The sequence below is a fragment of the Anser anser genome (genome assembly GCF_964211835.1).
Source record: "Anser anser genome assembly, chromosome: 7".
Lineage (NCBI taxonomy): Eukaryota > Metazoa > Chordata > Aves > Anseriformes > Anatidae > Anser > Anser anser.
In genome coordinates this window covers 41,132,582-41,156,021 of record NC_139727.1, presented here as the reverse complement: position 1 = coordinate 41,156,021, position 23,440 = coordinate 41,132,582, and the positions used below count along the sequence as shown (strand labels likewise).

At 49.7% G+C, this 23,440-nt stretch overlaps 1 protein-coding gene across 2 annotated transcripts in view; it reads left to right on the top strand.

The window, feature by feature from the left end:
• The window catches only part of STK32C (serine/threonine kinase 32C), a 93,070-nt gene that overhangs the window by 61,319 nt on the left and 8,311 nt on the right, over positions 1-23,440 (top strand). For both annotated transcript variants that reach the window (XM_083843520.1, XM_083843519.1), the window contains 6 exons: positions 13,700-13,851; positions 16,807-16,980; positions 17,534-17,571; positions 19,874-19,963; positions 20,395-20,498; positions 20,598-20,714. In XM_083843520.1, coding sequence (XP_083699646.1) covers positions 13,700-13,851; positions 16,807-16,980; positions 17,534-17,571; positions 19,874-19,963; positions 20,395-20,498; positions 20,598-20,714 — 675 coding nt within the window. The remainder of the gene's footprint in view (positions 1-13,699; positions 13,852-16,806; positions 16,981-17,533; positions 17,572-19,873; positions 19,964-20,394; positions 20,499-20,597; positions 20,715-23,440) is intronic.

Genomic DNA, 23,440 nt, shown 5'->3' with positions numbered 1-23,440 from the left:
TCTGTTGTCAGGGTTGTCAATAAACCATCATTCTAATAATGTGTATGTACACCAACTTTTTTTTATAAAGTAGGGGGTCATAGCTGTAGGCTGCCTCTAGATGTGCAGCTGTGCTTGATTAAAAAATATATTATAATAAAATATTACAGTATAATGAATGTAAAAATTACATATGATATTATATTGGTATTAGAAGAAAAAAGTAAGTTAAGACAACTGCTGACCCTTTTTTTACAAAGAATTCAATATACAGGTTGAAAATGGACAATGTCAGCATGCAGTAACGTGGAAGAAGTTCTGGGCAACAGCAGCGCAGTGGAGCTGTGAGACAGATAACTGCACCATCATGTAATCAGTTTGTGCACTGAATGGGGAGAGCTACGAAACCACAAAGGAGCCACTGGTTTCAAGGTGCTCTGCACAAACATGGGAAATTATTTTAATCTTTACATTGCAAATTCTCTTTTTATAGTTGTGAAATGCCTAATTTGGCACGCTTTTGTGTCAAAGGGTATTTTAGTTAGAGGAAGCATCTCATAGTTGATAATTTTAAGTACATATTGGGCAGTAAATACTATAAGATGTAAGACAGGACAACTCACTGAAAAAAATAGTGAAGAAAGATTATCATTTATAGCAGCACTTTAGGAACGCCTTAGACTGATATTAGTAATTATTAGTAGATATTAGATTATTATTAGATATTAGTAATTAGTAAGAGCAATCTTCAGTGCCAAAGACAAGATGGACCGAACAACTTCAGAAATGACCTAATGTCACACAGGCAGTGAGACAGGAGAGCAAATAATTTATGTATGAAGCATTGTCAAGTAAGTGACGGATTAGGGTTTATTCACATTCGTTGGCAAGTGTATGGAAAAAGCCATCATTTTCCGTGGTCATTCAGAAACAGTAGAGTGTTACGGAAATATCCCAATGCAATGCCAGATGAATCTGCTGAAAGGTTCTGTGGATAGCAAAACTGATGAGCGATGAGCTCAGTCGTTGCCGTGCCCCTTGCCATGCCCCGTGCCGCTAACCCAGCGAGCACCGCTCGCTGCACCGGAGCTCTCCCCGCGCTGGTCACGCAGCGCTGCACGCGGTAGCTGCTGGCTCTTCTGGGTGCTTGGCTGAAGGCACAGCGATTACTCAGCTGAGTAACTGCTGTCTGCTGTGCGTGGGGATGTTTGTGGTGATGGGCCGCTTGAGGGACGGTGAATAACTCGGCAGGATTAATTAGCGGAAGCATAAAAGCTCCACAGTGCCTAATGGGAGAGCTGCAGTAGGAAGATCCTCGTCTGTGCTGTTGAGTGCTCAAAGCATATTTCTTCATTTTGGTAATACGATATTGTTCAGTGGTGTTGGGTAGGTTTGACAGGAAGGCATGTGAGGTAGGGCCCTGGCTTCTTAGAAGCACGTTCCCCATCCGGGCTGGAGGCAGCCCCTGGGCTGTTGGCAGTCCACGCGCCCGTCTGCCCCCGCAGCCTCCTCTCCCAGGAGACACGGCTCGCCCCAGCACGCCGTGACAGGAGCTGGTGGCTAGAAGGAATTGCAACGGATTCGTCGTGAGCAAGGGACTCGGTGCGTTTTGTGTGCTGAGTTTCTGCACATGCAGAGGTGGGTGCTGGGGCTGGAGGAGACGTCACCTCGAGGAGCTGCCATCGCATGCACTTCATTGGTTTTTTCTAAAGAAGGGTCAGCAATGGTCTTAACCACAAGTTATCGCTAATGCTCTCCCTTCTGAGATGGAGGTTTCTCACTGGTACTTTTGCTGCTTGTACTGTGGTAGTGCGGGGCATGTTCTCTGAGGGTGGCGCTCCAAAGGCTTCGTGTTGAGTGTTGGACCAAGGGAGAGTAAAGCTATGTTTGATCGCGTCCTGCAAGGTCTAGGTCTGAACTGTCCTTTTTCCCAAGGGAAGGATAGTGGGGATTTTAATGCAGTATTAAAAAGGAAATGTGAACAGATGGAGCTATAACCTGGCCAAACTTCCATCCCGCCAAGTTACAGGCTTCAAACCTGGAGCTGATGGAGTAATTAGTGCTCAATGCAGCGCGCACAATATGTACACGCAGGCATTTGCTGTCAAGTAGCAATTGTTTACACTTACTCTGATTGCTGGCTGCCAGTTGGCAGACCCAACACTCAGTGTCAAAATCTGAGAGGTTTTCCTAGTGCTTTGGCATATTAGCTGTTTTTAATGAACTGAAGTGAGCTTTGCTCACCTTCTGCTGGGAATCACTTCACAATTTGCTGGCACCTTAGGTACAAGCATCTGCACTGTGATAGCTCTTACGGTTGCTTCGCAGTCCCTTGTGCCTGCTGCCGAAAAACAAGGTCTTTTGGTATAGGGGACCTTCGCTAGATGAGATGTCTACCAGGGCAGATTTCTTCGTGAGAATTTGGTGATAACCACATCAGTGCGATGAAGCAAGCTCCTGCCAGTGGAACATTAAGCAACTGGCTGCGAGTTTCATTAAATTCCTCCTGAAAGTTTTGCATTGTGGAACACGAGTACTGCCTTCTTCCTTGGCTGCGAAGTTACACCTGCATTTATTTACTTCAGCAATGGAGACACTTGTGCCTGGGAGGCACGTTGTGGCAGCAGCACAGCAACCTAGCTGCTAGGGCACACCGCTCGCAGGGCCATTGCCTGGCAGCAGCTTTTCAAGATGAGCGATGAGGTTTTTCCAGATAGCACAGGGATTGTTTTGGCCTTGGGATCTGGAATAGCTACAACATTAATTTATGTTCAGAGATTAAATAAAGCCCTCCATTCTTCATTGGAAATAATTAGATTTCCGTCTGCTCCCAGGTTTTATCAAATATGTAACTAAAAAAATCATCTTGTCTACCTCTTTGACCGGCGTGTAGAACATCACAGAATCTAATTATGGCTGTAATGAAAGATGACTCCAAATACAAGGCTTAACTCAAACTGTTTGTCAGCCTCAGGAAGATGTATTTTTCACATGTTATTCAGAAAAGACTTGTTAACTGGAGTTGTCTGCTGGGCTCCAGATGCTCACAGAAATGCGGGGATTGCTGCTGATGTGGAGTAAGCGGTGGGCTCAGGGTGGGTGCATCCAAAAGGCAGAAAGAGGACGGGTCACAGTGTGCTCGGGGGGGTCTGCAGATCGGCGGGACTTTTCACTGCTGTTCTTCGAATAATATTAAGACCAGAAAATCCTAGCAGAGAGATGGGCATGACTGAAGCTGTACAAAAATGTAGGTGCCTGTCAGGCGTTCCTGGAAGTGTGGCAGCTTCAAAACGCATCTCCCTGGTTGTCCTCCCGGTCTCGCAGCAGCGGAAAACAAGATGCGGGTCTGCTTTCAGACACTCACGGGCGTCTGCTCTCGTGTGTCCCTGAGGTCAGCACGTCCGGGCAGTGCCACATGGAGGGCACGTATTCCAGGCTATGACCAAAGGAACAGTCTGCTTACTTCTGTGTTGCAGCATTTAGTAAAGACATCGGATTTTGAGGTAGCTGTCAATGATTTCTGTCAAGCAATGAAACCATATGGCAGGTCTGCACGAGGGGAGAGGGTGAGGGAAAAAGGCAAACAAAACTAAAAGACAGTGCTTCTTTTCTTTTTTCACTTCTTTGGTTTATATGCTGTCACATTCTCAGTTTTTCCTTGTTTATTTGGATTAATGTCTCTGATGAGGTATAGAAGTCTACGTATTTTTTGGAGCTGCTAGTCAAATAATCACCCATCCCCAAAACTCGATTACAGGAACATCTGCTTAATGTCTGACTAGATGTTATTTTCTCAGCGTGACATGAAAAGGAAGTGTTTAATCTGAACCATGCAAAATTGCTTTAAATCACAGGATTCAGAGCTTGTGGATAACATTCTGCATTGTCTCCTCAGCAACTCTTTCAGGAAAGTTGGAAAAGATTCCAAGGTAGACACCAGATAGAAGAACTCAGCTCCCACCGTGCTAGATACAGGAACCAGTAATGAGTTTTTCCGGGGGGGGGGGGGGGGGCGGGTTATGTGTTGGTCGTGTTAACATTTAGATGCAATTTATGTCAACAGCAAGATAGAAATAGAAATAAGAAATAAAAATAAGAAATAAGGTTCATTTTGAAAAAAAATCAAAGCAAAACAAAACAAAACAAAACAAACCCTGCAATGGCAGCTTTGCATGTGTTTGAGCACGCTCCCAGCTGTCCCTGTTCTACGTGTTTTCCTCCCCCTTGAATGCAGAGGAGTGAGCGCGATGCAGATCAGTCCGGGCTGTGCAACTCGCAGTTCTGCAGATTTACACAGGAGCATGAACGCGTTCTCAAGACCAGACAGCTAAAGTTACTGAGGTGTGACACACTGAGATGTTATCTTGCACAACAATTTTTATTTTAGGTAGGAAGAGGTTTTCACCTCTATCAGACGCAACTGAGAAAGGGATTTTTAATGGAAGTGTTGACATGACCTGAAAACACCAGCAGGCTTGCTATGAATAAAAGTTTTATCAGCTACTGTTACAACTTGGCTGTAGCAAACAGCCATGCTGAATTAAAGAGGTTTTAATGATTTATGGTGTTCTCACAAACCAGTCCTTCATCAATCTTGTGATAAAGCGTAACTTTCGGCAGGGAAAATGTGAAATGGCAAGACTCCATGAAAAATATCTTAAGGTATAAAATATGTGGAGGTGTTCAGAATGAAAAATAAAATCAACTCTTGAGGTAAGGATGTGAAAGCAGATGTGTTGAGCTGCTAACCTTGTGCTTAGAGCATGTCTGCTGAGGACTGTAGGCTTTTTCCATTCGTTGTAACTTATTACCTTTTAATTTCCTTTATACCTGAGTAAATGGGTTCTGATTTTGACCTTTGCATCTGAAGAGGGAACTGTGTTATTAAAATATTTGCTGTTGTTCTTTGAGATGTAGCTATAATGTGGTCCAAACTGGCTGAAATTGATAATTGCTGAAAAGCTGCTTATGGTACCAGCTTGCTCTGGAGGCCAGATGCCCGCATCTGGTGCAGCCCAGCACACAGGACAGACCTCCCTCACAAAGGCCGTACGGAGCTGCTGTGCCAGCCGGTGTGCACTTTTCAGGAGCCTAAAAATGTGGAGGTACTTGCAAAAAACAGCAGAGTGCAGCAGGAGCACCTACTGGTGCTGTGCGTGTCCCAGTCTGCGAGCACCAGCATCCCACCCGCACCAGTTATGACCAGAGGTAGGAGCAGCGGTTTCCGCGTTACACCTGGGGGTGAACGTTGTTTTGAGGAGCAGAGCTGCACAGGTGAGCGCCCAAATGCGGCACTGCTGTGCTGTGCAGGCCCGGCCCTGAGCAGTGACCGCGGCCTGATCCCGTTCAGAGGCACGGCCGAGGGCTGGAGGAGACGAGGAAGGGCTGAGAAGCGCCGTCGTCACGGCCAGCAGCCGTGCAGGCGTGTCACCGTGCCTCGTTCGTCAGCGTCGCATAGTACAGGAGATTGCTATGCAGATTGCCACCGGGATCAGGGCTGCAGATGTCCCATTCTTTAAACGGGTCTTTGTGTGCTGGAGATAATAGTTGGGGAAAACACTGCCAGAGACACTATTGTCAAAACTGTTCCCAGAACAAAGTTCTGGTTAAATAACCCGCATAATCAAAGCAATGAAGGCTTCTGATTGTTTTAAAGTATGTTTTTACTCAGGATCAGACAGTATTACAGCAATGGGTCCCCTCTGAGAGCGGGGTGGGGCTCCTGCAGCACCCACACCAGTGTCCCCAGCCTCTGCGAGTCGTTGTGCCAGCTCCTGGGTCGGCTCCTCGCCAGCAGCCGTGGGGCTCAGAGGCCTTGCAGGGGTCTGCGTCCTCGCGGTGCTGGGCACCTCGTCGGGGCCTGCTCCTGCTGAGGGTTCCTGCACTCCGCAGCCCACGTCCTGTCCTCTGGGTCCGTCGGTGTTACTGTTGGGTGTGTCAGGTAGCCCTCAGTTCCCCTTTTGTTCCCAACCCCTCCTGCCCGGCCTGCTCGGCTTCGTGCTCCCCGTGGCTGCTCTCCGGGCTGTGCCCGAGCGCTTCTGCCCTTCCTGCCTCCTGCGCTCGTGTCGGGGCGCTGGGACGGGACAGCTCCTGCTCAGGACCCAGCTGCCAGATGGCTGCTTTCGTCAGAGCCAACGCAAATGGGGCCTTTTCGGGAACACTTTAGATCGGCTAAACCTGATTTGGTAAATTTGAGTTGATTTTTGTCAGATGCCGTCGGTGTTTCACACCTGATGCAACCTGTAGCTCAGTGCTTCTTTTGCTTTGTAGGAGCTGGTTTTCCATGGCTGGTAGCACAGTGCCTGGGATCCGGCACTGTAATTATGGGATCAAAACAGCCAGAAAGACCCAGGGAGTGCCCTTGAGGGAAGGCTGAAGATGGTTTTTGTGCAGACCTCTCACAGACAGTGGAGGCTCTTGGCAGACCGTACCCCGGCTGGGCGGGGAGGACCTGTGGCACGAGGGGACATGGTTCCGCGGTGGGCTCGGCAGGTCAGGCGCATGGTTGGACTTGATGATCTTGGAGGTTTTTTCCAGGCTGGATGATTCTGTGATTCTCTGACTCGGGAGGTGGGCCTGCAGGTGGACCCCAGCATTTATGGACGGAGCGCCGCGTCCCTCAGCGTGCCCCCTGCTGGGAGCCGATGGCTGGCCGATAGCAAGGGGTGAGCAGCGGCCACAGCCTGAGCCAGGGGACGTGGGGCCACAGTCACCGCCCAGCAGGGTGTCCGCCCCTGCGTGTCCACGGCACCGGGGCTCGGGCTTGTGCAGTGCCGCAGGGGTGACCCGGGCCCCGGGGTCCTTCCCGGCCGGACACAGAAGTCAGGACCTGCCCGTAAAGCGGGTAGGCGCTTCCAGCAGAGCTCCATCCAGCTGCTCGCCGTGGTTCGTGTGCCTAATGGATCCTGGACATTTTAATTATATCACTGCAAGTACACCTAGGAGACAGCTTTAAGCTTCGTTATCTTGGCTATGGCTAAAAAAAAATTTGATTGTATGGTTTTATCCTTAATGTTTATTAGAACTGTAGAACAAATTAATATTATCTTTTTAATTACCAATGTTACACAGATGTTAATTACCAGGCAAAGACTGTATTTCAATTACCATCAGTGCAATCATAATACAAAATGGATATGAAGATTGGTTTTAAATAACAGGGTAGCTGATGCTGCCTACTGTGCAGCTGTGATACTGTGGCCACGTCAAATGTCTTTGGTTCCTCTTCAGCATAACTCGATCCCTTTTTGTTACTTTCCTGGTAGCCGAAAATCAACTTTCTTTCGGCAAAAATATAATCGGCAAAATATAATACATAAAAATATGTAAAAATATAATTGGCGGATGTCACTGCCTGCAGTCAGGGCGTGAGGGCATCCGCAGCCCCGAGGGATGGGAAGGGGGGCGGCAGCGAACCTTTTTGGGGAGGTGCTGCACCTTGCTGAGGCGGTGTCTCTGGGGGGCAGAGGAACACAGCGGGCACATCACTGCCAACAGGCGTGGTGGCTGCTGCTCCATGCCCAGCCTGAAGGGAAGGGCTGCAAGGTACGTCCTGCCTGGGGCACGGTGGTGCTCGCGTGGAGGCGGCGCCTGGTGCCTGAGCTATTGATGCAGAAGCTGTTCGGTGCCAGAGGCAACTGGTATTTTCTTTGTTGGGTAAAAGTTTAGGGCAAATTCTGGCGGTGCTTTTGCTCATGTCGATTTCTAATGACTTCATTGGAGTTGGCTCATGTCTGAGAGCTGAAATCTGCTGCTCTGGGTGATTAATGGCTGGGGGGTGCTGCTGGGGTCAGCTAAGCCCTGCGGGTGGCATCGATGCGTCAGCTGCGATAAACAGCCGGTTCCGGAGTGGCCGCTTGTAGCTGCAGCGCTTGTCATCTCTGCACGGTGGGAAATATGAGGATTTTTTTTTAACCATCTGAATATCTGATGGGAGTTTCGTACACTTTGCGTGTCCAGGAGCCCAGGCACAAATACCCAAAGGAAGTCAGCAGGAACGGGAGTGTAAGTCAATACGTTTGGATCGGGTGTAACCACTCCGAATAAGCTCTTCTCCAAGCTGGAGCAGTGTTCTCCTGTGGTTCACTTTCATGTAGGATTAAGGTGTTTGACGTTAGTGTGTAGTACTCGCTAATGCAAAGCATTGACTCTGCTCTAAAAACAAAATAAGCGAAATCCAGGTTTGTACGCTGAAGCTTCTTGATGGCTATCAGCCGGCGTCAATACCATTTCTGTGTGTGTAAGGATTATAGTGCATTTTCTGGTCTTTCAAAGGCAGAAGCCATTAAGAGGTTCTGGAAAATCTACTGCTCACATTCCCAAAGCAAGAGGAAGATTTCTTGAACCCATCTCTGTGCATTTGCATCAGATGTGACAGTAATGTCCTGCAGAGGATGGGATCTTGAGTGCCTTAATTTAAGATGACGTCTGCCTCAGTAGAAGGAAAAATAATCTTTGGGTAGCTGAGATCAAGCAATCTCAAGTATTTATCAGCTTCGCAGATACTGCCCAGAATGCAAAGTACTTGCTTTTGTTTGAGCCCACAGACAAATTGTGCTGTTCCATTATAATTAGCTTGAGATAAGTCAGGACATGCTATTAAATGATTACATGACCTTTCATCTGAGTGGGGATTTCAGCCCATTGGATTCATTCAGAATCAGCAGGAAAAAAGTTACTGAATTTCTAAAGGAGAAAAGGCAAAGCCTGCCTGCCTAAAAGATAGCAAGTAAGTTGGACTGAAAAATGTACAGAGCTGCAAAAATCCAGAGGATCAGGGAAAATATCCTAAAATAACAAGAACAATAGCAAAAAAATTTCCAGTGAAAAAATGTCTTGCCGTCCCCTGGACAACAACAACAAAAAAACGACAACCAAATCTCTGCTCTCTGATTCCACTCCAATTTACAGCATGGTTGGGTGGAAAATAGAAGTAACTCTTAAAAGCAGTAGCTCAGTGAGTGATGCAGAGGAATAAGAAGTCAGATAATTCCTAGCAGTTTGTGAACTTTGTTTCTGCTGTTGCTGCTTAATCCACTGAGTGACAAAGAGTGCTGTGATTCTACAGAGGAAGGTTTATCCCCAGGCTTTGCCCTAAGATGTCTGTGCGAGGGTAAATGACGTGTGTGCTTCCTCCGGAAACCACGGGGCTCATCCCCGGGCCAGGAGCAGTCGTGCTTCGGATGGTGTGAGCTGGCCGGCACGTAGGTTCCTCAGATACACCCAGTATTGATTTTTGGTGTTTTTTTTGGTTTCAAAACCTTAATTGGTGGTCGGATATTTGCAGTTCGGAATGTTTTCCCTGAGGCAGTTAGCAGCCGGCACAGACGGGCACCCCCCGGCTGCTCCAGCAGCAGTGGATGGGAGCTGCAGATGACCGGCCTCGTGCCTCCCGCCGCCTGCCCGCCGCCTCCTCCGCCCGCGCTGCCTCCCCTGCCCTGCGTGCATCCGCACAGCCCGCGTCCGTCCGTCTGTCCGTCGTCTGTCCGTCTGTCCATCGTCTGTCTGTCTGTCCGTCCGTCCGTCCGTCTGTCCATCGTCCGTCCGTCTGTCCGTCCGTCCGTCCGTCTGTCCATCGTCTGTCTGTCTGTCCGTCCGTCCGTCCGTCTGTCCATCGTCTGTCTGTCTGTCCGTCCGTCCGTCCGCCTGCCAGCCTCAGTGGCCCCTGGGGCTCGAGCCAGTGCTCCTGCCATGACCCCGCTCTGCAGGAGGGTGTCTCATTTCTTTTAAGTTTTTAAATGGACGGATTTGCTGTCAGCTCAGCAGAGGGTGAGGTGTCCTGGCAGCGGGAGGCTGCAGGGACAGCTCAGTGCCGAGGCCAGGGAAACCGGCAGGGTGCTGGCACCTGACAGCAGCGGCCGGGAGCGGCGCAGCCACGTCTGCCGGCCGGGGAGGCGGCAAGGCAGCGATGGAAGGCTCCTGGGTGGGAAACGGGGGCCAGGGGGGCTAAGGCTAGATCCTTCAGTGCTCTGTCTGCTGAGAACACACTGTAAGCACGAGGTACAACGGCAGCTCTGTCAACATGAAGTGTTGTGAAGGAGCAGCTCACCTGCACGCCGCGTGGAGACCCGCACAGACGGTCCTGCAGAATGCGTCAGATGTGCGGCACACGTGAGTGTGGCTGGGGAGGAGGTGTCAGCAGCCGAGCCAGCAGAGCTGCCGGCGGTCAGCCCCGCAGCGGGTGCCGGGCCCTGCCACTGCCTCAGTCCCTCTGCGTGTTCGAGCTTCCCTTTAAACACGTCTGTCTTGTAAAAGGTGTTTGTGAGGTGCTCAGCGCGTGTGCAGTGCGTCCTCCTTGCCTGGTGCAGGTTGCATGAAGGAGTTTGGGAACGTACCGGGAAACTGTTTAAAACATGTTGGGTTGTGCTTGTGGCTCTGCCCAAGCTTGGACAAGTTGGGCTTGTTTTGAGAAGACCCAAAGGACTCTGATGCCTTTACACATATCTGCACATGCAGACACGCTCGTGTGCTGTGTGCATTAACAGTAACACCTACATAAAGAAGATGGGTATTACAAAGCCAGTAGTCCATTTTCCCCTCCCATTACTTTTTTTTGGGGGGCATCATCTAGGTCAGTGATCCTTGTTAGTCTCCTCTAAATTAATGCAATAGATTGGGCTGTTGAGCAAAGACCGAGATTGCCCCAGATTCGGATGAAAACAAGCCGCCAGCTATGATGACAATACAGGCGTTGTCATTGTCTGGGGCCCCATAAAGTGAGATCGAAATGGGAGATGTTAAATGCACATCTCATGTCCTGAATAGTAAATGCAAGTTCCAAACCCTTTGTGCCTTTAATGCAATAAAAGCAAAGGCAGCTGTATACAAACCATTTGGCAGCAGCTGAATGCTCAGGGTATCTGGGACTCTATTAAATCTTTTATGTGCCATGTCTTGAGCAATATACTGCCAGCTGATGCCTGCCTTCTGCATTGCAAATCTGGCAGCATTACATACAATTTCTTCTAATGGCTGCATTTAAGCACCGAAATTTTCCTTTGTGCAGCGAGGGACCACGTTATGCAGGATGAGGACAAAGTAGTCTCTTCTTTTGCTTTCTTGTGTCGCTTCGCTTTGTAGATCTACTTGAAAAATGGATCGAGATTAATATGAAAAACCACTTAGACTTGTTACCAAGTAGATGGTTCTTGCTTCCACAGGAGCAGATGCACGAGCAGAGAAGCAGACAGAGGTGCGTGTTGGGCACTTACGTGTCTGTGCATGGGACATATTTCTGTAATCGCAGACACTTTAGGAAGGATTCCTGCTGCCACGGAGGACCTAAACGTCCGTGCCAGGCGAGGGCAGGACCAACAGCGCTCCTTACATTGTAGGCTAGTGCTAGGCCCTGCCAAGAACTGCATTAACGTTGTCCTTAACCATTAATGGCTGTAGGGGTGACAGCAGTGCAAACAGCATGCCTGAGCCCTGGAGGAGCGCCTGGGGCACTGAAGACTTGTCCTGGCGCCCTTTGCCTTGTGCCGTGGGGCCTCGCCAGCACCACTCTGGCACCGGCACCTCCCTCTGCTCCCATGGGGCTGCCCCCAGCCGGCAATCTGTGAGGCTTGACGATAAGCAGAACGTTCCTATTGACTCTCAGGTGTTTGTTTTTTTTTTCCAGGAAATAGAGAATAAAAGTTTCTAGAGCCCTTGAAACTGGAATTACTTTGTATTTAGGTGATGCTGTTCCATTTCAGAAAACTACTTATGATGATTGCAGAGTACAGGAATCTTCCATCACTTTCTCATTTATTCTACTGGGTGTCTCTTTTCCCTGCAGAGAAACAAAAAGCAAATGACAGAAATGTGAAAAGCAATACATGTGAAAATACTGAAAGTCAAAATCTAAACCAAAACAAACAAAAGAAAGATTTAGAAATGAATGTGCTTCTAGCCTTAATGTGACACAGACTGAAATCAGAAGAGGATGTTGTTCAGTGTCTGGAATGCTGTTAGTGAAAGGCTTGTTTTTAGAAAAGCAGCGTCCATGTTTTAAAGACATGTTGTTAGGTCTTTCAGTTCAAAGAAATTAAAAAATAGAGTTACTTTTGCTTGGCTTATTAAGCATACAGCCAGCTCAGTCTGCTTTAAGTCAGATCCTGTGGGTGCTTTGCCCTGCGCCAGGTAGTTCACTGCCATTTAACCTGCAGTAAGCAGGGTTTCAGCCGATGGATTTTTATCACCGCTCCCAGCAAAAGCCGCAGGCGAGCAGCTTTGGCACCGCTGGGCAGCGCCGGTGGCAGGGACGGGGCTCCAGGAGCCCTCGCTCGTTCTGCTGGGCCTGGCGGAGCGTGGCCGGGGCTGCCCTCCCCGCAGCTGTGGCCACGGGCCCCTCGCCCTGGAGCCGAGGCCTGCTCGCCCTGCTTGCCGCGGGACCGGGCCTGCGGCCACGCTCTGTCCCCAGCGAGGGGGGCCCTGGCGGCCCCGGGCCCAGAGCTGGTTTGTGCAGCTCAGATCACTTGGGAGATGGCAGCTGGGAAGGCAGCCTTTAGCACGGGGTCTGAGGTGTGCACGTAGTTATTAAAATCCGTAATTCTCTGTTCGTACAGTAATCGCAGTGACAACTGCTAAATAATCCCCATAATTTGAGTGTGTATCGCTAATTGGGATGTTTTTATCAGGCTAATGATAACCACCCATTATTTTGTCACCTTCTTGCTGTAACGTGTCCTTGATGATATTATATTATGTGCCATTAGCACTTGCAAATTGTTATTAATGGGAGCTTTTTAGAAGTGCAGCGGAGTTCAGAGGCTTAGGGCCCTGCGTGACGTTTGCTGCCAGCCAGAGAAGCCCCAGCCTGGCCGTGCCCCGCGCGGTGCAAGTGCCACGGCTCGGACGGGCAGCGAGAAGTCACCTGGGGGTCGGCCTCGCCGTGGCGTTCCAGATGAAGGCTGTAGGAGCAAACCGCCAGATTTTATTTTACTTTTTCCAAAGAAAATACATGCAGCACGTTGTAATCGTAAGCATGTCGTCTGATAATTAAAGGAGGACAGACGTAATTATACCACATGTATAATGTTCATTAATTCATTTTAAAATAGTTACCTTGCTAATTAGAGCGTCGTCAGGAGTCAGAGGAGTCTCGGGGAGCAGCACCAAAGGAAATACCATCGGGGGAATCTGGCTGAACCCCCGGCCCTGCTGGAAATTCGTGCCCGGTGGACGTGAGCAGAATCGAGTCAGCCCTGGGAGGGCCCCCAGCGACTCCCCGCAGCCGACCTGGAGTCAGGCCCCGAGCCCGGGGCTCGCAGGGAGGGCTCCCCGCGGGGAGGCTGTCCCGTAGCAGTGCCCGGTGCCATCCCCAGGGGCACGGATGCCACGGCACAGCGCGGGGACCGGGCTGGCAGCACTGAGTGGCGAGGGCCTGGTAGCCACACGGGAGGCTGGCCAGACGGGCCAGCAGCAGGAAACCAAACTCGTGGTGGGGGTGCTTGGGTGTGCGGCGTCGGTTCGGTTTGTTCCCGACACAAGTTGTGGTTACAAAGCGCTGATGGGGCTGTGGCTGCAGCTGGTGTTGGTGTGTGCAGAGCCGCCCGCTCCGTGCGCTTCTCCCAGCCCTCCTGTCAGCTGCAGGCCAGCGCTGGGTTTGTCGGGAGCTCCGTCATCACTCAGAAGACGGCTCTGAAATTGGTTTACTCAGCTAGGTAAAGCAGCAAGTGAGGATACAGAACATTTTGCTAAACCTTATATCTTTTCCCCCGCTTTTGCTGTATTTTAGGTGTGCATTGTGCAGAAGAGAGATACTGAGAAGATGTATGCCATGAAGTACATGAACAAGCAGCAGTGCATCGAAAGGGACGAGGTTCGCAACGTGTTCAGGGAGCTGGAAATCCTGCAGGAGATTGAGCACGTGTTCCTGGTGAACCTCTGGTGAGCATCTCCTTCCCTCTGCCTCCTGGTGGCTTGCCAGCACGTCATGTCCTCAAACATTTTAAGACAGCCTATCTTTTGCCATCAAAAACCTTTGTGTTGTTTTTTTCTTAGTGAGCCCTCTTGCAAATAGTACTATGAAGTACCTGCTGAGGGGCCACTCAGCAGTTTAACTAAAACACCGTAGTATGTTGTGTGCTGTGTGACTAAGGTGTCTTGGCACAGTAGGACGCTCCCTTTAATGACTGCCATTGAAGAAATAGTCCATCCCTTGTGCCTGGAGATGCTGAATACTTTTACAGTCAGTTTGTGGTGAATTGTATTCTCTGGGGAGGCTTTTTTTTTCCAAAAAGCAACTTGAAAATTCAAAGAAACTAGCATTTTTAGAGATGTTTATTTATTACTTTTATTAATATGAAAATATACAAAGTCGTGTTTTACACAGTAAATGGTTGGTCCCAGTAAAGGACTCTGTCTCACAGAGATGTGATAATAGTTTAAGTAAGCAGAACTGCTCTTAGCCATAACTAGTGTGTTCAGTACAGTTTACTGAGATAAGTCAAGAGACTTTAGAGGGTAGCTTAAAGCTGCCCTGCCTGTGTTTATATCTGTGCAGTCATCGCCAAGGCTGCTCTGTAAAATAGAGTGATGTTTGTGGGGCAGGAGGATTACTGTGGTTGTAGGGAAGCCAAGGAGTTGTACTGCCTATCACTTTTTACAGTAACTGTCTAGACAAAATGTTTTTCAAAAGCATTACAGACTAAAACTAGTTGTTAAATGTCAGCCTGATTCAAGGGTAGTTATTTTTGAATTAGACCCTAAAACAGTGCCAGGTAATGAGTATACTTTTTGCCAGTGCACATGCACTGATGTAATCTAATGTAATCTAATTTGATGTAATCTAATTTGATGTAATCTAATCTAACGTAATCTAATCTAATCTAATTAGTAGTGAGCAATTTGAAATGTAACTATTTTTAGTGATCTGTTTCTGCCAAAAAGTTACGTGATCTCTTCAAACCACCACGTGCATGGCCATCTGCTGGAGAACAACTCATGGCAAAGAAGTGCTTTGCAACAGGTTCACTGGCCAAATAAAATACGTTTCTCTGGAGCGCAGAAAAATCGTTATCAAGTTTTGCACAACATAAACTCATTTACAAGTATTAGAAAATGAGGCATCATATCCTAAGATGGCCGGTTAGTTTTGAATGAGTATTTAGCAGCCAGCCTCGTGGCCTCCCTGCCGCCTGAGGGGCTGGCGCCTGGCGGGGGGCAGGAGCCCGTCGCGGCCCCCGCCTGCTCCTGTGCGAGCAGGCCTGGGCGCTGCTGGGGGGAGCCAGGGGAAGGGCAGACACGGGACACGCTGCGGGCTACAGAAATACGGAGTTCACAGCCTGTACGCCCAGCCTGCAGGAAGAATGGCATTTCTGAGAGCTGGTGGCAAACGTTCGCACCCCTTTGAGAGGAGGATGACAGACCGAGAGGGAGAGAGGAGCACGCTCTCCTGTCTCTGTTGTGCGTGTGACCAGGGTAACTTAACGTTTTGCCTAGGACTGATGCCCTCACTGCTTTGCACATCCGTGCCTGGTTTGTGATACACTCTTTCAGATGGTAGCATGGCTCTCTGTAAAATCAGGCCTCTGCGCTTGTTGCTTAGGGAGCGTAATCGAGTCTTTCAGGCAGTATTTCCAGCCCAGCAGTTTTTGAGATTACCTACAAATTCCTGGAGCTGCAACTTCTCTACTGCTAAGAGGAGCAAATTGCAAATATAAAAGACAGGCCATGCTTACCTGGAAAATCATGCGTAAGTGAAAACGAGGTGTTATGCACAAAATGCATCTGCAGCACGCGTTGTTTTCCTTCAGACCGCGAGGCTCGTGGTGCCCTCGGAGCGTGTTGGCAGGCTGGGGCCGCTAGCCCTGTGCAGAGGTGTTAAAGCTTCACCTGCTTTCTCTGGTCTGTTACTCCACAGTAGCCAAAGAAGTTAGTATTTATGTTTTCAGTGTTTTAACAGTTGCAAACATATTTTTTTTCCCAACAGGTAATGAAGTTCTTGAGGAAATCTGCTCATTGCAGATTTCCCCCTCTCAGCTCATACATTTAGAATGAGCATACATTCAGGATGAGAAGTGTGTGATTCACAAGTATTATACAACCCCACAGACTCCCTCCATAGAAATGGTGTTGCCAAATATAACAATTGAACGTTATTTTGTAGTGTATCCTCACTGCTGTCAGTCTCCTTCGGGATCCACTGCAAACAGAGAGAGGCGTTTTACTCTACCGTAAATATAGGTCTTTTTTTCTGTGTTGTTTTTTGTGGTTAAATTAGCACTTGCGTTTTCTAATTCACTTTCAGGATACGCGGGGATATTTTCGGTACAGTTCTATCATGTTTTTCCCAACTGCAAATCGAGGCGGCCTGCTGGCGGGAGCGGGGCGGCGTGCAGGGGGGGCACGCTGGGCGCCAGGCTGCCGGGGTGTGAGGGGAGCAGGGCCGGCCTCGGCCAGGCGCTGCCCCGGGCACGAGGCACCCCGGCAAAGCAGGGGCTGAGGTGGGAGCTCAGACACCTCACTTTGCTTTGCAGTTTTCTGAAGCGTCCTAAGCCTCGCCCCGGGGAGTTACGGGATCCGTAGCTGTGTGCGGCCTGCTGTGCGCGACGGCAGCGCGCTGGGTGAGCGGGGAGGGCCTGATGGGGATGGTGCTCCTGTCACGGGAGGCGCTGCCTAGCGCAGCAAAAGGCTAAAAAGCAAGGCAGCATCTTGAATTGTGCTCGCTTAATTAAAAAAGTGTAAACACCGAGGCCAACATATGCTCGTTGCGGGGATGTTTGCAGTTTCTCACAGGTGCTGTATAATTAAGAGAGGAAAAAAAAAACACAACTTCATTTTGTGACTCCTGTGAGGTGCCGCAGGAGCCAGCCTGCTCGCTCACCACCCTGCTCCCCGCAGGTACTCCTTCCAGGATGAGGAGGACATGTTCATGGTGGTGGACTTGCTCCTCGGGGGTGACCTACGCTATCATCTGCAGCAAAACGTGCAGTTTACAGAAGAAACAGTCAGACTGTACATCTGTGAGATGGCTCTGGCTCTAGACTACCTACGCAGTCAGCATATTATTCACAGGTAACACCCTCTGCTACCCCATGCTGCAGGAAATGAGGGCACTTCCATGAGCGAGCACAGGGACACGAGGTGCCCTGTGGTGTGAGAGCCCACGGTGGGCCTGCGGCTGGTGGGAGCTGGCCGTGCACCAGAGGTGCCCGTGCTGGGGTTTGGGTGGGCTGCATGCCCCGGCGAGCCTGTGCTGCCGGGAGGCCCCCGGTGCTGCGAGCAGGGCGGCGGGGGGCTGCTGGCCCTGCCCGCTCCTCGCTCCTCCATGGGGCAGCCAAAAGAGCTGTAATCGAGGGCTTCACAGGCGTAGTCTTGTATTATTAATTTCATGGAGATGCTGCCTGAATAAGTCAGGTGGTCCCACTTTTTTTGTTTGTTTGTTTTCCCTGGGGAAACATATTTTTTTCCATCTTAAAAGGACTTGTTCCTTATTAGGATATTTTGGGGTTATATCTTTCTAATTTTTGGTAGATAAAATAGTTGCAGATTTTGTTGTTGTTGTAGAATTGCATCCCTCATCTGACCGGGATTTCATCTTGCTGTGTAACCTTGCTTCTTTTTCCAGAGATGTAAAACCAGACAACATTCTCCTGGATGAGCAAGGTAGGATCTCTCTGTCTCGCTTTGTCCACCTCCTTCATTCAAGGCACCGATTCTTTACAGTCTTGAATACTGTGCATCTTTTTATTTGCAAAAACTGTGGAAAAGGCACCACTTCTTGTATTTGATTGGTGCTTGGTTGGACATACACGTGCATTGCCATGCGAGGAAAGCTCCATCGTGAGGAGCCCTTCTCACTGACCCCCTGCCTCTGCCTCCCTTCTCGCCAGCACCAAGCCAGTGCCTCTTACAGTGCACAGGTTATCCATGCAAGAAATGCATTGTGAAGGGGCACAGAGCACAAGAACTTTCTTTTTTGAGTTCTAAAGTGAGTGATCTGCACATATACTTTTACTAGGCAGGAAAAAAGAGTTTTGATGTCTTCCTGTAGAGAGAGATCTGGGCTGAGCCAGGAGCAAGCTTGGAAACCTTCATGAGACCATCTATTGATATTATTATTATTAAGCAATTTGTAGGCTCTCAGTGGTCTAACTGGACAGCTCCCATATATTCACCTCTATTCCAGCAATAAACCTTACAAAATGAAGACACAATCTCTCAGGGCAGAAGGCTCCAAAGCACCTGAGTTTTAGCATAAAGGCTTGTCAAAACCAAAGCTTACACTTGCATGGGAGTTCATTAGATGATAGCGCAGGGTATAAAGCCCAAGCGTATTGGGAAAATGGAGATACAAGGAAGAACTAACAGCACAAAGCTGTTTGTGATTTACAGACCACTTTCACAGCTGCCTGGTAGATAGCAGAAAGCCTCAAGAAAGGCACGTGGGTGTGTTTTTCTTCTTCCCCAGGCCTGGGGCTTCTGCCCCAGTCCTGGAGACCCCAGCTTCCCCAGGCAGCCTGCCTGGGGCTCAGCTGCACTGAATTGTTGTGTTTCTGAACACCTCTCCTGATGTCATACCTAAGCCTCTGCTGCTTCGGCTTGCGCTCATTATCCCTGCTCCTGTTGAGTCTATGCGTGAGGTATGCAGCGCTTTGTACAGCAGTATTGCAGAGATACTCAGTTCGTGGCAAGACTTCTTGCAGCCTTGCAGATGCCTGATCTGTGCCGGTAAATACCCCAGTGCTTACCCGATCTGCCCTGGCTGGCTGGCAGCAGATCTAAGAAGAGAGGTGTTTTCCAGCCTGTTAAAATCATTCAGACTGTTTTTTTCTCCAGATTTTAACTCCCAGTCCTAATGATGGAGAATGTAGAAAGAGGGAGAAAGCACTGCAGCACTGTCGGAAATATTGTAATGAATTCTTTGTACAATCTTAGGGTTTGCAAAGTGTTACAATTTCACTTAGAGTGACATGCCCGAATTTGCTCTGGGCTGCAGAGTGTTGTCCTGTCTTAGCTCTAGGACTTTGCCGGTAGTCGTGGTTCAGTGGCTTTCATCAAAAAACAGTTACAGTTAATTTTTAATCAACATGACCGAGGCATTATTTTAGTGTAGTGTTTTTCTACTGTCTTCGTTACTGACTATAGATGGATATATCAGTGTGACGAAGTGCTGGAGCTCAGTAGTTCCTGAGGTAGGCTTAACCAGTAATGTTTAAGCTCTGTAAGCTTAAACTGTTACAGTGCTTTTCTTGCTACTTTATGCATTCCCCTGGTTTTGTGCTGCACCTTGGCTCAGTGCTGTCACATTCCTCGTGTTTGTTCATGCTGACCAGAAGCTGAACCTGAGTTTTCCAAAGGTAAAGCATTTGGCATTTAAAACTGGACTTGTCATCCTAGGTTTGAAACTCAGAATCCTGTAAACAAACCAACAAACAAACAAAAATCCTTTTCTTTTTCATGTTCAGCCTTGAATTTTAGTTGGTCGTAGCAGTGCCCAGTGCCAGCAGTGTTTGCAGAGAGGGGAACGGGCGTTGTAGTCCTGAAGGAAGCCTGGGGATTTTCTGGATGCCCGTGTGACGCAGCAGAGCTCTGAGAGCTGGCTGGTTTGTACAACGGGGATCTGAGCAGTCACTGGCTCGCGGTGGGGGTAGCGTGAACAAAGAAGCAGAGTAGCCAGGTAGGGTGGAATAAGCTGGATATTGTAAATGGCTTCTATTCAAAATGTGAAGCTCCATGTGCAATTCAAACCAAGAAGCAAAGCTAGCTACCATTTAATTGTCTGGCAAGCACAGGATCCTGAGAAAGCTCCGGGATCTGTTGTGGCCATTTGGTGGGATCTGTACAGCAACCTGCCTGTCCCTGTGCTATGCTCTCGGAGACTGAAAGCTTATGAAAAAATTGTACTCTGCATTGTGATTGTTCTGTGCTGAGAGTAATTCCTTCTTAAACTGTGTCTTTGTTTAAGGTCATGCACATTTAACAGATTTTAATATTGCAACAATAATTAGGGATGGTGAAAGAGCAACTGCGTTAGCTGGAACAAAGCCATACATGGGTAAGAAATAATAGCTGTTCGTTCCGTCTGTATTTTACCTTGAGAGAATGCTCGCTGCATGCCGTCTCATAACTCCTGCCTGTCACAAAGGCACGGAGTTAATTCAGCCCATTAATGCATGCACCCAAGTCGTTCAGCAGAGCCCCGCCGGTGCTGCCGTGCCAGCCTGCCCCGCTCTCCTGCCCCGCTCTCCTGCCCCGCTCTCCTGCCCCGCCGCCGGCCTTGCTCCTTGCTCAGAGGGAGCGGGGCTCCCAGCGCCCTGCGTGGCCGGGCGTGCTGCCGCCTGGCTTGTCCTGAAAGCCCCCCTGGTGGCCTTCACGCGTGAAAACAATCACTGTGTTTACCTGCGGACTTGCATGAAGTAGGCGATGGAAACAGAAGCTGACCGAAGTCAGTGAATAAACTGTTGTGGTTCTGCTCTTCCCGTTCAGCTCCAGAGATTTTCCATTCCTTCCTGAACGGCGGGACGGGTTACTCCTTCGAAGTGGATTGGTGGTCGTTGGGAATTATGGCTTACGAACTCCTTCGGGGCTGGGTAGGGTGCTTTGGACTGCCTGAGCTCTAAGAACACGCTTCCTTAGTGAGCCGCAGAGAGAAAAGTGACTTTCTTCTCACCTTTCTGTGTTTTCCCCAGAGACCGTATGACATCCACTCCAACAACCCAGTGGAGTCCTTGGTCCAGCTGTTCAGTACTGTCAGCGTTCAGTACTCATCCACGTGGTCAAAGGAAATGGTTGCTCTGTTAAGGAAGGTAAGGTGCCCTGTGGGTGTGCTTTGAACTGTACACGACAGGACTAACTGGAAATCTTCCAGCACGTTAATGTAAAATTGAAATGGGACTAATTTTTTTTATGACTTTGCTCAGGCTTAAGCACAGATTCATCTTGTGTTTTGTTCTTTCACTTACCTCTGTAATAAGAAGGTTCACAGATTCACAGATTTCTCTAGGTTGGAAGAGACCTCAAGATCATCGAGTCCAACCTCCGACCTAACACTAAGTACTCCACTAAACCATATCCCTAAGCTCTACATCTAAACGTCTTTTAAAGACCTCCAGGGATGGTGACTCCACCACCTCCCTGGGCAGCCCGTTCCAATGCTTAATAACCCTTTCGGTAAAGAAGTACTTCCTAACATCCAACCTAAAACTCCCCTGTCGCAACTTTAGCCCATTCCCCCTCGTCCTGTCACCAGGCACGTAGGAGAACAGACCAACCCCCACCTCTCTACAGCCTCCTTTCAGGTAACTGTAGAGAGCGATGAGGTCGCCCCTGAGCCTCCTCTTCTCCAGGCTGAACAAGCCCAGCTCCCTCAGCCGTTCCTCGTAAGACTTGTTCTCCAGACCCCTCACAAGCTTGGTCGCCCTTCTCTGGACTCTCTCGAGCACGTCCATGTCCTTCCTGTAGCGAGGGGCCCAAAACTGAACACAGTACTCGAGGTGCGGCCTCACCAGAGCCGAGTACAGGGGCACAATCACTTCCCTCGACCTGCTGGCCACACTGCTTCTTATACAGGCCAGGATGCTGTTGGCCTTCTTGGCCACCTGAGCACACTGCTGGCTCATATTCAGCCGACTATCCACCAATACTCCCAGGTCCTTCTCGGCCAGGCAGCTTTCCAGCCACTCATCTCCCAGCCTGTAGCTCTGCTTGGGGTTGTTGCGCCCCAGGTGCAGGACCCGGCACTTGGCCTTGTTGAACTTCATGCAGTTGACCTCAGCCCATCGCTCCAGCCTATGCAGATCCTCCTGCAGAGCCTTCCTGCCCTCGAGCAGATCGACACACGCACTTAGCTTGGTGTCATCTGCAAACTTACTGAGGGTGCACTGGACGCCCTCATCCAGATCATCAATAAAGATATTAAAGAGGACCGGCCCCAGTACCGAGCCCTGGGGGACTCCACTAGTGACCGGCCTCCAACCAGATTTGACTCCATTCACCACAACTCTCTGGGCCCGGCCATCCAGCCAGTTTCTAACCCAGCGAAGCGTACGCCAGTCCAAGCCCCGAGCAGCCAGTTTCTCGAGGAGAATGTTGTGGGGAACGGTGTCAAAAGCCTTACTGAGGTCAAGGTAGACCACGTCCACAGCCTTTCCCTCATCCACCAAGCGCGTCACTTGGTCATAGAAGGAGATCAGGTTCGTCAAGCAGGACCTGCCTTTCATAAACCCATGCTGACTGGGCCTGATCGCCTGCTTGCCCTGCAAGTGCCGCGTGATGACCCTCAAGATAATCTGCTCCATGAGCTTCCCCGGCACTGAGGTCAAACTGACAGGCCTATAGTTCCCCGGGTCTGCCCTCCGGCCCTTCTTATAGATGGGCGTCACATTGGCTAGCCGCCAGTCAACCGGGACCTCCCCCGATAGCCAGGACTGCCGATAAATGATGGAAAGCGGCTCGGCCAGCTCCTCCGCCAGTTCTCTCAGTACCCTTGGGTGGATCCCATCCGGCCCCATCGACTTGCGCACATCCAAGCTCCGTAGCAGGTCGCCAACCATTTCCTCATGGATAGCGAAGGCCACATCCAGCTCCCCATCCCCTTCCACCAGCTCAGGGCACTGGGTATCCGGAGAACAACCGGTATTGCCGCTAAAGACTGAGGCAAAGGCGGCATTAAGCACCTCAGCCTTTTCCTCATCCTTAGTAACTAGGTTTCCCCTCGCATCCAGTAAAGGGTGGAGATTCTCCCTAGTCCTCCGTTTCGCGTTGATGTATTTGTAAAAGGATTTTTTGTTGTCTTTAACGGCAGTAGCCAGATTGAGCTCCAGATGAGCTTTGGCCTTTCTAATTTTCTCCCTGCACAGCCTCGCTACATCCTTGTAGTCCTCCTCAGTGGCCCGCCCTTTTTTCCAAAGATTATAAACCCTCTTTTTTCTGCTAAGCTCCAGCCGCAACTCTCTGTTGAGCCAGGCCGGTCTTCTTCCACGCCGGCTCATCTTTGGGCACGTGGGGACGGACCGCTCCTGTGCCATCACGATTTCCTTCTTGAGGAGCGCCCAGCCTTCCTGGACTCCTCTGCCCTTCAGAACCGAATAATAAGACGCATTGCTTCACAGCAAGTGAAGAAAAGAGGCTGATTTTGTTGTAGCAGTCCAGTTCTTACCTAGGCGAGGATTGTGTTCTTTCAGCATCCAAGCATATATATGGTCTTCTGACTTGGAAAGGTGGCGGTCGTGGCTGGGACAGCAGAGTAAGATGGAGAAGTCTGTGCTGAGCCTGCTGCGTTAGCTGCTTCCTCTTCAGCTCGGCACAGCCGAAGAGTCTGGCTCAGGGGCAGTTAGTGGTGAGACCTGTCCGAGGGGGTTTCTGTGTGTCTGTGAAACAGACCGCTGCTTGAATTTTATTGCTGCAGCTAGAAAGTTCTTGATTTGGTGTGGAGGCTGCTTGCTTGAGAACTCAGAAGGCAGCTGCTGAGTATGCCGTAGAAAAGATATGCCCAGTGCTGACAGCAAATAAGGACTCCAGTATAAGTTAATGT